Genomic DNA, 17,078 nt, shown 5'->3' on the forward strand with positions numbered 1-17,078 from the left:
GTGATAAGCATATTGTCTAGACTAGAAGGAAAATAACCTCCTGTGCTAGGCATATAAGAAGCCCTCTAAAATTAAATAAGTATAGCACATCAGTATATATATATATCTACTATTCAAGAAAGGCTAATGCAGCTTGCAGCTGTCACTGCTGAAAACATTTCCTTACCTCCAGTGCTGTTAACAGAAAGTCGTACAGTCCTCCTTGATTGGTGGGGTCCATCAAGTCTCTGATCAGATGGATTTCAGCTCCCAAGTGCTGTATTCTAGGGAAAAAAGAAAAAAAATAAGAAAAAAAAAGTTGCAACTAGAATAAATCTCTGCGCCCTGGTGTTTGTGGGCACATGTTTGAAATTAGATTATGGGGAGAAGGAGGCATGGCTCTGGAACTCCATTAACGATTCCTTGGGCATCACCTTGATCTTGTGGAAGCTGAGTCCTTAAGGTACCCAGCATGACTGGATCTCAGCAAAGATGCTCAATCATAAGAAAATGTCAATGCCTTCACTTTTCACAGTCTCTCTTATTCCCCTCCTCTCTCATCTACAGTTGAGAAAGCTACTCAGCAAACAAACCTGCATCATGCAATATGACTGCAGGGAGGAAGAAAAGAAGAAAAAACGGAAAAAATCCTCACTAAATCCCAAACTTCTGGATTTCATGGCCACAAGTTTGAACATTTCACCCCGTTTTTTGTAGACCAAGGATGTACAGGAAGTCCATCAAGGTAAATTTGCCAGGAGAAAAAAAAAAAAAAAAACAAACAAAAAAAAAGTAGTCATTTAATTCTCCTGGATGTAAGCAGGAGCTCCTGCAGTGAGACTGAAGGCAGCACAGACAGAGCCTTTTTGACATGGTTAGTGTTCAAGACCTTCCTCGCCTCCAAACTGAGTCACAGTGCCCCATTGAGAATGGAAAATCAAAGATGTGTGATGCATAGATGATGCCTTGAAGACATCAACCATCAGCCTTCAAAGGCTTCATGTCCCTGTTTTCTACAGTAATCTGAGGTGCAGGTAAGACTGCATTTCCCATGACATCCCGGAACAATCCTCTTGGCTAAGAGGGGGACATTCAGGAAGTCCCTAGCTCCTTGCAGTCATGGCCAACACCATCACACCACAGCTGGCAGACAGTAGCACACAGAAATACACCTCAGGGAAAAGCATGTTTAAACTCCAACCCCAGTAAACCCCAGTTTTTCATTTAAACTATTTAGCCTGGAAACGTGGCTGTTCTTTCTCCGATTGAGGTATCACACAACAACGGGACCGGGAAATGAAAAGTTTCCACTTACTTTGCTCGGGATACAACATACATCAGTAAGGGCAACAGGTCGTCCATGGGGAGCTTGTAGTCCTTCTCCACCACCCGGGACACTGTGGTCTCTATCTCCTCATACGTATTCTGGAGGATCACTAGCTTTTCCCGGGGATCCACCGTGGTACTGTCGGTATGAAAACAGCCATGTCAAAGATGCTTCCACTACACAGCTAAAGAAATAAAGCAGCAGAACTAAAAAAAAAAAAATTAAAAAAATTCAGAGCAGACTGTCATACTACAAAAAAAGTCCATCAATCAGCTCAAATGGCTGCACCAAAAAGGAGTCAACAAGTTTGTGCCAGGAGGCATCACCTGGGTGTAACATTATCCAGATGGGCCTCGAGCCTTCCCAAATCCTGAGTATGACCTGCTCACCCTCGTGTCAATCTTTCATTTTAGACAGGACTCACCTGAGTCACAGTCCCTCAAATGAAAGCTGAAGAGCATGGGTCGAATCACTTCAAGTAGTTCTATCAAGGGGCTAATACAGCTGTCAGATCTATGCGGTTGGGTTTTCTGCCCATAATGTCCTGCAAAGGTACACGTAGCCTGTGCTGCCTTCCTCAGAGGAGAAGCCACATTGATTCTCACCAGGACTACTTTACTTAGGGACCTGATAGCTCCTGTCTGATGGATCCCACAACACTTCCCTGCTCCCCTTTAACTTCCCACTTGTCACTGCAACACCATCCCCTAGGCTGGACTTCAAGCCAATAAACCAAGCTGAGTGAACTCCATTTCATCAAAGTCAGATGTTGTGTAGGAATATCTCTGTGAAATTAAGGGGAGATATTAGCCAGGGGAGGGTTTTGTTTACACAGAATTGATGCTGTCTTCATTATTACTTTTGTTTGGAGGGGGGGGGGGGATTCTGTAGAAGTTACTATTTCTTTTAAACAGAAATATCACAAAAAAAACCCACTTTTCTTTAAATAATCTTGCAGGCTGACCCAGAAATGCTTTTGCAAACAGGTGTAAATTTATGGCATCTCCCAGAAAACAGAAAAACCATGGTTGTCAGTCAGAGGTTGTGGACAGTGACTTACATCAGTTTCTGCAGACACTCGGTGGCAGACAGGAAACACTTGTCTTTGATAAGGGACCGCCTCTGAAAGGGAGACAAGGAGCTGTGCCTCTGCAGGAGCATCTCTCTGAGAGGCACCACATGGCTCCTCAGCGCTGGACCCAAAATAAGCATGTTTGCTGCCCATAAAGGAAGGCAAAATAAAGCTGTTGTAGACAGTGCCCCTCTGAACGCACTTGGATGTCTACAGTGCCACTCTGAACACAGATGACCTTGAAACAGAGCAGAGCATTACAAAGCAATCCTATGCAGACCTCATATTCCTATCCGTGGAAATTCACGTGCAGTAGCTACAGATCATAACTAATCAACATGTGTCATTAAGTTCTGATTTCTGAGTGCAGTCTGCCCTGTGGTTACTGAGGTGACACTCCATCATTAGCCAGCACCAACGTGTAGCCCCAGTGCCATCTCGCTGGCACACCAAAGCTAGCTCTGAGTGTTCTTACCTGGTTGGTTGTCAGTGTGAGATCTTTCAGAGGCCAGAGGTGTCTGAAAGGAGATCACAGAGAGGAGATTTAGAAAGCAGATGTCCACATCTTAACTCCCACCTAAGTTTTGACTGTTTTTATCTCTTTGTTGAAGGTGATGCTAGTCTTGTAGGTGCATAAGGCTGAGTTCACTCCTCTTCATACAGTGCCACAGGTAGAGCTAATTGCTTAGGGTCATTAACCTGAGTGTAGCGTTCATTTTACTCACAGATGCTCCTGTAATAATCAATGGAGAGTTTTGGCACTTTCAGTTCCTCTCACTGAGTCTAGATTGAATCAAATTGCCCAGTTGAGACTGGGTCTCCTTCCACCCTGCTTAAGTCCTTCAGCTTCAGATGACGCTGTGCTGGAAAAGCTCACATGCCTCTTGAGTTCTAATCATTGGTCCTCACATATCACTTCCAAAGATGGATCTAGCTGCAGGAATGGATGAAGGAAACATCTGGCTCCACAGCCTTTCCCCTGACTTGAGACTGCATGGCTACATTGTTAGAGCAGGTACATTGGATGGACTGTAGCCCTTTCTAAGACACATTTATAAACTATCTGATTGATCCCAAGTTGGAGCAAACCATTTGCGTGCTGAGCTAGAAAACAAGATTTTTGCTACACAAAAATGAAAATTAGTATAGATGATAGCAGCTCTCCACTAGTCAATGTTGTCCTCCCAGACAGTGTCGCAGGCACTCCACCACAGGACTTCGTTTGGCAGACTAGGAAAAACTGCAGTCCTACAGCCAGTGGTGGACCCAGGAGCAGGGTGTGTGTCCTGTGCCACCAGAGCTCTCCCTGGCTGCCACCTTCCGAGCTGGGGTCATGGGGTTACATGCTGGGATGAAAAAAAATGTCACTTACTTCTGCACATCCAGAAACTCGAGCAGCTTGATGTCAGGAAACAGACTTAGGTCCACAATGCCTTGGCAGTAGAGGTCATCTTCTCTTTCATGATAGAGCATGTAGAGCATGAAAAGCTCAGGGTAGAAGCAGGGCAAGATCAGCGGCAGGACCACACTGCGGGCGTTCTGGTCACTATGGCAGAGCAAAGCAAAGCGGAGTCCTACAGTGAGACCTACATCCCCTGAGGTGCCTGAGAGCCCCACAGCACAGAATGGAAGAGGCAGCTCCTGAGGCTGCAAGGTGTTCTCCTTGTTCCCCCCTCCTTCCCCCACATCTGAGTTCAATGTCACGGCTGGGCAGTAGTGACCTATATAACACTCATGCATGTGCCCACAAGCTGAAGATGCAAGTGCATCTTACGCTGTAGGACAGGACAGGGTACTGTTTCTCCACAAGTTCTCCTTGGTCACTGCAAGAAACCAGGAGCATCAGAGACTGATCTCCAGCTGATCTTTCTGCACTGTTTCAGCAGACCACTTGTTATTTCTTACGGGACAAAGACCAAATAAATTCAGCTAAACCCCTTTTCCAGCTGCTTACCATTCCACCAACCTCTTGGCTTCATTCAGCCCATGTGGGGATTGCTGCAGATCACAGCAAAGAAAAATCCAGACCAAACAGGGACAGCTGAGCAAAGATGCTTCTTCCCACCCCCAAAAAACCCTAAACCTGGGATCCCACAATTATTCCTACCTTCTTATTTCTAGGAACATCATGTCTTCTACCACCCACATGTCTTCTACATTTCCCACACTGTACTCCCTGTTTCCAGGCCTGCCTTTCTCTCAGTGCTGGCATGGAAGTCACCTTCCCCGCAATGAATAAGTTCCTGTGACTCATGCAAAGCAGGTGGTAGTCCTGGGACCGCTCTCTCACACACAACCATGCTACTGCACAGTAGCTGGTGTGAGTAATCTCACAAGGCCGTGCACCACACACACCTCCAACTCATCGCTTGATTCTGCTACAGAACATGATCAGAAGAAGTTGCTCTCATGCTTCAAACAGAACTACTGAAAGGTTTGTGCTTGGAGAAGTGTGGGCACTGAACCTGACTCACACAGAAAATACAATCAGTTCAGCACTTAATGTGTTTTAGAAGACACACCATATGTCCTGGCAGCTTAAAATTAAACAACTAGTGGTGACACATACCTCGTATCTCCATCCACACACTTTGCAGATAGTTGGCCTTTCTGTTCCAGTGCCAAATGGAGCAAACCCCTAAAAAAGCAGCAGAACCAAGCTTTAGTTCCCTCTCTCCTTTTTTTTTTTAAGGTAATTTGTTATTCTCAAGTGGGGAGCTCAGCTGTCCCACCATCAAGTGTGATGTTAGTAAAGCTCTCCGTAATAATTGCTGCTGTTGTGCTGATGTTCGAGTTTTGCTGTCTGAGGGCTTTCTCCATTACGAGCAGAAGATGCCAGGAATGAATAAATGTTTCAAAAATCTCTATGGCTTCTGAAGATTAGGGTGGTAACTCTGGAGATCCTAACTGTGGTCTGCATTGAACACCACCTCCTTGTATTCTCACTCAAGGGACATGAGGTTTCAGGACCTGTCACACCAACCAATTCTCTAATCCATCTATGAACATTAGAGGATGTTTATACTCTGAAAAGTAGCTCGAGTTTGTCTTGATATTTCCAAGCCAAAATTTCATAATCTTAACATGGGGATTAGGGAGACGTTGCCTTTTTTTTTTTTTTGGTGTAGAAGTATCAGCCTAGGAAACCGAGCCAGAGGCACAGCACAGTGAGGGGGGTCTCCCTCCCCACCCTGCATGTGAAAGGTCTGGAGACGTGAAGCAGCTTTCCAAGGTGTGCGCTGAGCTCAGAACCTTTACGTGAACCAACGCTCAGGTTGTCAGCCCCGTTGTCCTGTTCATGGACAAAGCTCTGATGAACTGAATCAAATCTGACTCGTTCCCATCAGCTCTGCTGCTGTTCTCAGACTTCTCTGGGACGGACAAACCTCTCGCCATAGAGCTGGCAGCCTTCCTCGAGCATACAAGGCTACACTGATAATAGCAGAGCTTTTATCCAACCTCTTATTGTTAAGGCACCCTCAGTGCAGCTAGGGGCAGAGTTCCCCACCTCTGCCTACTGGGGCATCTTCTCTTAAACTATCCAAACAGCAACAGGACCCCAATCACGCCTTGATCTCGTCCTTGTTTACCCACAGGCACAACCACACAAGCAAACCACCTTGGTTTAGAGTCACTACCCACAGCAGCCGAGCCTCAGCAATGCACTCACACCGCACAGCCTCGACTCCGGTGGAGCTGAGATATTAAACTCAAACTGTTTATCATTCAAACACGGATATCAAACACCACTGTTGTGTGCTCTGATGTACTTTGCTGTCTTTGTTACTTAGTGAGGTTTCTTGTTCATATTTGTGCTTGCCCAAATGAAGTCTTATTACGGGCAACAGCTCCCTGAGCTGCCATAACTCAGTGAGACTCCGTCACATTACAGCCCCTGGGTCAGGTACTGAGCAGTGGGCATAGTAAAGGTTTTCTAGGTCCGTATGACCTCAGTTACTGCAAATAACTATCTGGCACCATTCTGAAGTAACTGTGTCAAGAAATAGGGTGTGAAATAAAGCAGCCCCGTCACCTTACAAGTGATCCTGATGATCTACTCCACAAGCCCTCTATGCCCAGACCCACTGGAAGGACTCAGCGTGCTTCACTTACTGGTAAAACTCCCATATTTTCTTTGCATAGTACTTGACTTCCTCTTGTGCCATAGTCAGCAGGTGTCTGTTGGCCCCAATCCCAGAATATGTTGCCTGAAAAGCTATCGTCAAGGCCTTCAGCAGCTTTCCCAGTGGGTGCAGGGAAGACTTCAATGCCTGCACGATAGAGGAAAATTAAATTTTACAAGTCAACCCTTGCCATTAGTAGAGGATAACACTGAATGGCCACCCAACCTTCTCTTGTCAGCAAAGGAGAACAAGCCTAGAGGTAATCAACTATAACTTTTGTCTATTTTTGCTGCCACAAGCCCATTCTCCTCCCAGGATCGAGCAGAAATATGCTTGGTAGAATTGCTGTTGCGAAGAGATTTCCCTGTGATATTTAGAAGAGAAAGAGCAAAGGGTGCTTCAGGGGAAGGCTGGCTGAGTGAAAAACAACCACCGAGAGTGCATAGGAGTTTCTTAATCATCTCCAGTGGCTGGTTATTCCCTGACACAGCTTGAGAACCAAGAGTGAGCCAAATTATTACTTCCTGGCCTGTACAACTGTACACAAAATGAGTGTCCAAAAAGCGTGAAGGATAACAGTCTTCTTCACAAGCATAGGCATTCACACATAATTTACAGAAGGCTCTCGAAGTCACTGGCAATGTTATATGTGCTGACAGAAAGCTACTACCACCTGTAACTGTGTCTGGTGGGCAGACATGGATCACTGTGGTTTTAAACTTTACCTTCTCTAAATAACTGTGCAGTGACTCCAGTCCCTGGTGCTGGGCAAGCTCTTCAAGAATATCTTCTCTCCTCCAGGATACATCCTCAGTCCCTCTGAAAAGATGAGAGGTGAAGACGGAAAACTACACAACAAAGCACTGGGATAAATCCAAATCAGTATTGCCGGTAGATTCCAAGGGGACAATAAGGCTATTGGAACAAATGAATTTTTCTTTACCCTTTTCAATCGAACTGTTCCACTGGCTCACAACACCTATGACTATCTAAATTCATCGCCTTCGGCTCCCCTTACAACTGGCCTGGGTTGCATCCTGCACATGCCATATACTTCTCTGACCTATTTTAGATACTTTCTTAAGGGGAGGTGAGTTTGCTCTGCATCAGCTGATGAAGTCAGCTAGGTTTCCCTCAAATACAAGAGCAGCCAGCGAGGACTGGGTCACAAGTAGGTGCTTACATTTAATCAAATGAATCCCATTCAAATTTTCACTGATAAGAATCCGTTTCAACAGCACAACCTTAAATTCAGGCTTAAAATTCATCCTCTTGTCTCAAAAGCAGGAATAATTGTATAATGCTTGGGTTATTAACTTATCATGTAGCACACCCTAGCATAAACCACCATCCTCTCCGCACAACTGTCATCCTCTGTTGCAGTGAGGGCATGCAGTACTCATACCTTTGGCAGAAGAGGTATTCCTGAGATTTCCGCAGCTCCTTGCTTGTTTGTATATGGAACCCTGTGAAAGACTCCTCTGTTTCTTCCTTGCAGCCAGAATGAATGAACTCCAGGAACTGGTCATAGATTCCCTTCCATCTCTTCTCCACTGGGAACTCCTCAAGGCCCAACTGACTGCAAAACATAACATGGCACTAGGCTTTTCTGCATCCCTCCTCAATTATTTCAGACTTCACCTTCAAATACGGAAGGCTGTCCGGAATCAGATAGTAACATAAGAACTGTGGGAGCAGAGGAAGATGGCACTGCCTAACTGGTAATTCAATGAAAAGCAACTCAAGTCTGTTGTCCTGACAACGAGGTACTTTGGGTGAAGAAAAACTCCTGGTGCATGGAACATCAATAATCTCAATATTTGCTGGTGAACTATCACAAGCTTTCTGCTCCATTCATGGATGTTTCTAAATACAGACTATTTATTTGAACTGAAAGCCTGCGGAAGAGACTGATAGCAAGAAGACACTTGAGCAACCACCACCAGTAGCTATTGCTGTCTGAAAAACACAGGAGCTGTTTCTGCAGCAAGATACTCTGATGGACTAGAAATTAATTGAACTGGGTTTTGCAAGAGGAATTGCCCTCAGAGGGCAGGCAGCTGCCTTTCCCACTGGGACTCCCTCATTTGGGTCAAACTGGCTGAACACAGATCCTCCAGCCTGGCAGCCACAGCATCCCTTTCTTTGCAAGGTTAACCCCCGAGGATAAGAGTCTATAGCAGAGGATGTGGCCTCATAGCTTTAGATCAGGTACTCCTGCCCTGCGTTTGAACCATTGCCTGCCAAAGCAGCGTCAGCACCCCGTGAAGCTCTGGTCCTGGCTCCACAGCCTTCCTCCACATAGCTCCAGCTCAAGCTTTTCAGAGCTTCGTGCACCTTGCATCACTTCTTGGTAGCTTTCCTACCTCTACAATATCAGCTGGTAGTATTCCTGCAGTAGCACAGAGGGACAGGAATGCAGCAAGTGATGCATTTCAGCAGCCCAGCTTTGCCTGTACAGCTTCACACCGGTCTGCGTGTATACACAGAAACGTGTGTGTGTGCATGCACATGCACAAATCACTGAAAATGTTAAGCCTTCAAAAATCTCTCCAGTCTGAGGATGGGAATATCTCTGGGTAGATGGTGGCAGAATGGGAGTAGAACATCTGTTTTCCTGCTTCTTATGTGGCATTAATGTTATATAACAAACTGCTCTCCTTTCCTCCTTCTACCCTTGCATATGGACCAGTTTTAGATCAACTTTTTCAGCAAGGACTGCCTTAATCCCTGTAGGGACTGAGCCAGTACCCCTCTAGGTAGAGTCAAAACACATGCTATGCGCCGAGAAGTCAGCTCTTGTTGCTCACGCTTTGGTTATCCTGTCTTCCAGCTGCTCGCTCGACGTGTTCAGGATGCCGTGCGTCTGGAGGCCCTGGCCTGATTTGTTAGTGAAGGTTCCCTCCAAAATGAAGCCATTGGCAAATGACAGCTTTCCCTGCAACAGAGAAATAAAGGGTTGTTCTGCCAAGATCTCATTAGGGAGAGGAAACAAGCTGGACCACGATCTCAAATTCTCTTTTCAACAGAGCCAGCTCCTAAAATGGCTCTTCCATCACAGAGGTGCACACCCTCAGCATCCAAAGCCACAGAGCCGTTGTGGTGGCAGTCACTGCAGACAGCCCTTGCTGTTGAGTGACATCCGTTGTGGTGGCAGTCACTGGAGACAGCCCTTGCTGTTGAGTGACATCCAGGATTCTGGAGGGGAAAGACTGCCACAATTGCCGAGTAAAGCATTTGCATTATACTTTACAAATATGCAGTATCTTCTCTGAGTTATAAAATCTTCTGGCTGAAATCTGACAGTAGTTATTTCTAACCTAGAGCGAACACATGAAACTTCAATTTCTCCTCTGTTTTTCCTCTGCTTGTTAAAACCACAAGCAAGTTTGGCCTCACAGGTAGGGGGAATCATATGATCTTCACCATAAATGCTTTCAAAATGTTTGCTGCTACCAAGACAAACCTTAAACTCTCTGAGGCAAATACAGAAGACATGCAGTAGCTTGACTCAAAATTAAAGGGTTTAACTAAATCAAAGCCAAAGCTAAACAATATCGTAACTAGTCTGGCTTTGAATACGAGCCTGAAATCCTCATTGCTAATGGCAGGAGGCACTCCATCTTTAGATAAAGAACAGATTTTTCTAGACTAACCACTAAAACTAAATATTAATTTTGGAGGAAGAAGTATCTAAGCACTATAATCAGTCTCTGCAAAACCCATCCCAAGTCTTCTGGCTGAAAATGATGATGACAAACTCTTCCTCCCATGACAAGTCAGTAAATGACAGGGCTCATTCGCAATCATTACCAATTGTCTATTTTGACATCCCCTCAGCCTGATAAAACCATGCACTTCCTCTCGGACTCATCATGGATTTCTGTAACGAGCTGGAGGACTAGTTTTCCCTGCAATGGGGCACTTTATGAACACTTTGACCAGATATCTCTGTTAAAGATCAACCACAAAATGTTGAATGTGTCAGTGAAGTGTCCAGATTGTAAAATTAAGCTTCCAAAATTGCTTAGCTGTGTTAACATCTTGGTTACATTAGTGCAGTGCTGGTACTGCAACTCCATCTGGTTTATACATCATTTCCTGTGTTCCCAAGCACTACAAAGGCTGAAACATTTATTCTAAGAAAATTAAAGCATCCCAACTGCAGCTGAGAAGCACAGCCAAAAATGCCCCACAAAAAATAAAAAAATAAAAAAAAAATGCTCAGTGTAAACAGTAAAAACCAAAACAATGCACAAAGCCCCCAGCTACTTGAAGTCTTTCAGCTGCAGCCTTCCTTCTGTGAAAGAGAGTGACAATAGAAAAAAAAAATAAAATACAAAAAGCAGGAAAACGTTATTTTCTGAGGGCCTAAGGGAAGTGGAGTGGGAGGGTGTGAACTTTGAAGATTAATCCAGCAGCCCTTCTGTAAAGCAAACAACTGTATAGAAAGGCTGAGATGAAGGAAGTGCTCACCTTTCCGACAAATGTTAGATCTTCCGTGAAGTTCCCTTCATAGACTGAGTCATCTTCCAAGAGCAGAATCCCAGAACCCTTCATTTGAAAGCAGAAGCAGTGAATTCAAGGCATTAACTTTCTATCTGCTCAAATTCATTTAGAAACAGCCACTGGCTTGGACTATTTATAGGCTGCAGATTCTGAGAACCTTTTTGAAAGCCCAATATGAAAGCCATCGCAATGCTCAAGAGCAAAGCAGGGAGGTGCCCCAGAGATAACCCGTTATGTGTCACTGCACAGAGGATTCCTGGGTGCTCAGGAGGTTTGCAGCAGTCCTAGTCATTCATTTCCTTAGAAGAAGGAACAAAAAGCAGGCTTCTGTTCTAGGAACTATCACCAAGAACTGTCATATGGGTCAAACTCATGGTCCTCCTAATCCTATGACCTTTAGGTGACTGCAGCCAATTGTGTCACTTTGCAACACGATTAAGAAAAAAGACAAAGGCAGCTGCTATGTAGAATTAGTTTTGTCCCTTGCTGTGCAGTCAACGGGGCTTTAATGAGCTGCTCCTACAGCATTCATTAAATCACTTGTTCCATTACCTCCCAGCTCCCAAGGCTGCTTACAGCAGCACACATTTCAGAGAAGGAGCACCAAGATGCGGAACAGACACAGGATCATCTACACCAATTGGGAAAGATTCTTGGGGTTTAGCCCGTGGTTTGGGCCCAAAGGTTCATACGTACCCATACCAGCCAGAAAATGTGGTCACTTTTAGAGCTGTAACACATTTTCCGCTGGAATGGTTTTCTTGATGGAAAGTGCCCTTTCTGGCAAAAATAAAAGGTTTCCAAGGGAAGCTTCTTGGCCATACCAATTTTCCACTAGGAAAACCAAAGTGACTGCTCCCCACCTGGAAGCCTTGTGAAGTTAAAGGAACCTCTGGCAGCTGGCAAACCAAAAGGCAGCTTTATTTTGGTTCCCCGCAGATGGAGGTTTTATGGAAAGGCATTCTGACAAAGTTTCCATGCTAAACATTTTGTCCTAATTTGGTGAGAGGGGAAGGGGTTGTTTGTTTTTTTAAGTGCGTATTTTTCATGAGAAGAAATGCTTTTATTTCCAAGCCAGGTCTAGCGATGCCAATCCTTTTTGCTTTCCCCACCAACATCTAAACCTTCAATGAACTGGACAGCCAACTTGTCATAGGTAAGCTCACATTGGAAAAGTAAAGTCTTAATGATCTTTAAGATAGATGTAGTATCTTATATAACTGTGCAGCACTTTACATATGAGTTCTTGTCTGTAATTGTGACCTAATGGTCAGCCAAACAGCCAGACCTATAAGGTGTCTTAGCATGAGTAAGGAGAAATGACCAGTCTTACACCTGGTCCTTAGCTGGACCTCAGGAAGGTGATAAGAAGAAGACTTAACCTAGGTCTTGTTCTTCAAAAATATTATTATGGTAAAGTATCAGTGCTTAAGTTTTCTTGCTTTCTGTTTTCCCTCAAAGATTAATTACAAAGTGAAATCTTACGCTTGCTTTTGATGGAGAATTCCACATCCCACTGATCTACAGAGTCCACTGAAAATGTGTACTTACCACCATTTTATCAGCTTGAAATGTCCTTTGATAGCAGACACCTGACTGGGTTACTACAATGCCTTGGCCATGTTTGTGATCGTCGAGCCATGTCCCTATGTATCTCTCCCCTCTGGAATCCAATAAAAAACAAATTATGTTTTTTCCCCTGTTTTCTTAGATTTTAGTTAATTTGATATACCGAGGCTAGTTTTACTTGATACAACACTCCATGCAGCACAAGTGGCAAATGTACTGCAAAAAACTCAGTTCATATAATGCTTCCCCAGGAGTTCAAGCCTTGCAGCAGAGGTTGAACACATCCCTCCTTCCTCCCCAAGTGTGCTGGTTTGGGCTGGGATAGAATTAATTTTCTTCATGGTAGCTAGTATGGAGCTATGCTTTGGATTTTTGCTGGAAACAGTGTTGAAAATTCAGGGATGTTTTATTTATTGCTGAGTGGTACTCACACAGAGCCAAGGGCTTTTCTGCTCCTCACTCCACCCCACCAGCGAGCAGGCTGGGGGGCACAAGTCAGCAGGGGGGACAGCCGGGACAGCTGACCCCAGCTGACCAAAGGGATGTTCCATACTATATGATGTCATGCCTAGCATATAAAGCTGGGGGAAGATGAAGGAAGGAGGGCATGTTCAAAGTGATGGTGTCTGTCTTCCCAAGTAACCGTTACTGGTGATGGACCCCTGCTCTCCTGGGGATGGCTGAACCCCAGCTGCCTGCTGGTGGGAAGTGGTGAATAAATTCCTTGGTTTAGTTTGCTTGCATGCATGGTTTTTGCTTTACCTAATAAACTGTCTTAATCTCAACCAACAAGTTTTCCCACTTTTACTCTTCTGTTCTCTCCCCATTCCACTGCGGGGGGGCGTGAGCAAGCAGCTGTGTGGGGCTTAGCTGCCAGCTGGGGTTAAATACAACTCCAAGTCTCCCCGTCAAAACCTGAGGCTTTACCCCTGCCAACAGAGGGACAAAACCGTCAAACACCTAAAGCCACCTTTGACCCATGCCACCTTTACCTATCTTTGTCTTCCCAGACTCCATATCCATTCTTCTTGTCATTTTCCCACTGTCCTGTGTATTTAAATGGATGCTCAGCTGAGAATTTCTCCAGTATCCCAAACCCTTGACGTAAGTTGTCTTTGAAGTAGCCTTTGTAGACCATATCATTTCCATACCTGCAGGGCAGCAGACAGACAGGATTGAAGACTGTGACTACCTGACAGCTCCTGTTGGAGTAGGAAGCCAGGAAAGTGAGTAATTGGGCTCATCTGCCTGCTAAATATTCCAGATACTTGACTGGTAGCTCTGGAGCTGGTAGTTGTTCACTTTTAGGAATGTGCATCACCTGAGCTAGTCCCTCCACCTATAGCTTCCAACATTATCCAAGGACACTACACTTAGGCTTGCAATTGTCCTGGGAGAGGCCACTTAATCCTTGACCTCTCACCAGCCAGGTCACTGTGACCACTTGTTAATCCAGAGCAGGAGATCAGATCCAGTGGGAAGCCAGATTTGCCTTCACCATTCTATGGTCACCACCTACCCCTTCTCCTGGGCTCATCCCCCTAAGAAGAGCTCCCCTGAGCTCTGTCCATGCTGGGCCACAGATCTCCACTGTTGCAACAGAGAAAGCCTTTACACTAAGCAGAGCTGTCTTCTATAATTATCAGCGTGCTCTCCCATTTGACACCAAAGACACTAGCACAACGCTACTCAGTTGGCTCCAGGTTCCCTAGAGATTTCTGCGTGTCCTGTACTCTGAGTTTAATTCATACATAAGGAGCAGAACATGCAGGTTTTAGGAAGGAAGATGACCTATCCCATAGTAAGCAGCTGGAAAGCTGTGGTCTTTCCTCTGCCCCACTTGGCACAAAGGTTAAGTATGTGCAGTAGCAACCAGCAGTCCACGCTTCATGTTAGCCAGCCCATTTAGCTACAAGCCATGTCTGACCTAAGCAAAGATGAGGATGCTGTTTTGCTCACTGCTACACAAACCAACCTGATGTTAAGTGGGCCCTGTCCACTTAACCCCACAGGCTGCAAATGGAAATGGTTTACACATACAACCTGCTAAGCAGGCCTCCGCTGCCATTTCTGACGTTCTACATGGGAAGTAGGTGGTGGGTAAGGCTGGGACACCACCATGTGCCCACAATACAGTGCTTTACAGAGCAGGCTCCATCCACACTCCCAGCAGTGCTTTGAGACACAGGTGTGCAAATGGCTGTACCCATCACTGTACTCACCAGAGCATTTTGATGAGTAAATGAGAGGAAACAAGCCTCAGGCTCCATTTCTTAAGTTAAGCTCTGGGCTTAAGCTCAGAATTTGAGTGAGCAAAAAATGGCAGCTGGGGGAACCAGCCCCCTTCAGCAGTTCAGGATAACAGTTATGACTCCCAGATCATCATAACATCCCACCCACCATTCACGAGCCTATTCTACAGAAGATTTAGTTCAGACAGCATGGCCAGGGGAGACAGAGAGCACCGCATGTTCCACCAAGTCTGTCCAGGACTGATGGTGCACCACGCGCTCTCTGCTTTGCAACCACCAGCATGAATGCAAAATTACATCCCCACCTGTAAGGCACAGAGGATGCTATGTCGGGTAGTTACAATGGTCACAGCTCTTGCTATTCTAATCCTCAGGAGACTCAGGGCTTCTCAAGAAGCCATACTGCCCATCTCCGAAGCAAAAGCTGTTGCCTGAGTTACCCTGGGTTTTACACTGTGACTGAGCCCTCCACACTGAGGTGCAAACGTTTCACCCTTTAAACACGTGGAGTCCCCTTTTTCCCCAGAGTTATCTTTGGGTTTTACTTACTCACAGATTCCATAGCCTCTCATCTTGCCCTCATACCAGTGGCACTTATAACAGTCATACCGGTCTTCAGATTGGCGTGGGACAAGGCATATTCCAAACCTACAAGGTGCATATGGCAGAGGTCAGCACGGCCAAAGGCCACTCAGTTGTACTGGATGAAGTTTAAAAACTAAGGACTTTCCAGACTCCCCAAGCTGATTTACGTGGTTGGGGTCAGCTTTACCTCTGATGTTATTTCCAAGTGTCAATTGACTTGGTCTAAGGAAGAGCTCATACATCTCCTTGTGAGCTGCAATCGTAGTTTCTCTTTTCTTCTTCTACAGAACTACTTTCATTGTTGGTTTTCTCCCCTCTCTACCACTTCTCCAATTTAGGGGCCAAGTTAGGCGCCAAAGCAACTGCTTTGGTCCAAACAAAATGTCTTCTTAATCCTGACACAAAGTATTTGAGATATTTTTTTCCCTTCAAAAACCTAACTTATTCTAGAACTGCTGTAGAAATTAGAAATCTAAAAGCCTTACTTTAAAAAAAAAAAAAATTAGAAAAATAGCATTTGAATTTCATAGTACGGTTTCTTTCCCCTGAAAACTCCTCATTTAAGAGAAGTTTTTTAAGACACCTAAAAATAACTTCAAGGCATTGCATATGAATAAATTCACCCAGATTTAGAGATCAAAGGTCAGATTCATCCAGCTGAAGGGAAATGTCTGCATCTGAACTGGTCATCTGCCCACACTTCTTTTATTGTAGTCACTGTGAACCACTTGCTCTAGGTTACAATGTACTGAAGCTTAAGTCAGGTGTCTAAAACAGGTCAGATAACCTGGCCTGTAACAGCAAAGAGTCCCCCTACAAGATACCACTACATCTGGGAGGAACTGTTTCTTAGCTTATTTGGAATGCAAGAATCTCCCTGTTTTTCAAGGCTTACCCATGCTCCAAGCCATCTTTGAAATCTCCAACGTGGTTACGTCCATCACGCCACTTCAGTGTCCCCCTGCAATTCAAAGCAGGCATTGACACAAGGGAGATCACCAGCAGCACTCACGGCTGCAACAGAGGGTGCCAAAGCACAACCTAGAAATGGCTAACATCAAAGCGTTTGTTTGGGGGACACAGACACACACGTTCTCCAGGCACCTCTGGGACTCTGGTTTGCACTATAAGGATTTAATACCATAATGTTTTCATGCCCTGGAATGAGTGGGAAGAATCCTCTTCCAAGTTCCCTAATTGCAAGAGCATTTTGTAGAGTTGCTGGGTCATCAGTTTAGGACCTTGCACATGATCCTTTTGTAATTGCAGTGCAGCCTGTGATGAAGCCAGCCAGCGTTCCAGCATGGCACAGCCCATAGACAGCATAATGACACCGCAGTCCAGAACTTCATTGTGCCAGGCACTATGAAAACAAAAGAGACAAGCACTGGCCTAAAGGGATCGTATCTTTCCATCTCTGTTGTGTGGGGGTTGCAGAAATGATTACACAAGGTAAAGAGTGCAAATGAGACTGCAACGGTCAATGTGACACTCAAATTACTGCATGGCCATGCGGGTTGTGAATGCATCCCCCTCCCTGTCTGCCACCCCACCCCCACCCACTCACTGTTTTAATTCTTTCATCATCCCAGACGCAGTCAGCTCCCTACAGATTCCCCAACCAGAGACAATAGAAGATGGTGCAGTGCCAAAACCATGAC

At 45.2% G+C, this 17,078-nt stretch overlaps 1 protein-coding gene across 4 annotated transcripts in view; it reads right to left on the reverse strand.

Annotated features, from left to right (window-relative positions):
* ALS2CL (ALS2 C-terminal like) overlaps positions 1 to 17,078 on the reverse strand; it is a 48,623-nt gene that overhangs the window by 1,451 nt on the left and 30,094 nt on the right. For all 4 annotated transcript variants that reach the window (XM_056334451.1, XM_056334452.1, XM_056334450.1 and 1 more), the window contains 15 exons: positions 16,313 to 16,378; positions 15,382 to 15,480; positions 13,573 to 13,731; positions 12,563 to 12,674; positions 10,979 to 11,056; positions 9,313 to 9,440; positions 7,908 to 8,081; positions 7,228 to 7,321; positions 6,492 to 6,649; positions 4,948 to 5,016; positions 3,751 to 3,924; positions 2,854 to 2,896; positions 2,367 to 2,428; positions 1,295 to 1,444; positions 167 to 263 (listed from right to left, as the gene is read on the reverse strand). In XM_056334451.1, the coding sequence (XP_056190426.1) occupies positions 167 to 263; positions 1,295 to 1,444; positions 2,367 to 2,428; positions 2,854 to 2,896; positions 3,751 to 3,924; positions 4,948 to 5,016; positions 6,492 to 6,649; positions 7,228 to 7,321; positions 7,908 to 8,081; positions 9,313 to 9,440; positions 10,979 to 11,056; positions 12,563 to 12,674; positions 13,573 to 13,731; positions 15,382 to 15,480; positions 16,313 to 16,378 (1,663 nt within the window). The remainder of the gene's footprint in view (positions 1 to 166; positions 264 to 1,294; positions 1,445 to 2,366; positions 2,429 to 2,853; positions 2,897 to 3,750; positions 3,925 to 4,947; positions 5,017 to 6,491; positions 6,650 to 7,227; positions 7,322 to 7,907; positions 8,082 to 9,312; positions 9,441 to 10,978; positions 11,057 to 12,562; positions 12,675 to 13,572; positions 13,732 to 15,381; positions 15,481 to 16,312; positions 16,379 to 17,078) is intronic.

The sequence above is a fragment of the Falco biarmicus genome, chromosome 4 (assembly GCF_023638135.1).
Source record: "Falco biarmicus isolate bFalBia1 chromosome 4, bFalBia1.pri, whole genome shotgun sequence".
NCBI classification, from domain to species: Eukaryota; Metazoa; Chordata; class Aves; order Falconiformes; family Falconidae; genus Falco; species Falco biarmicus.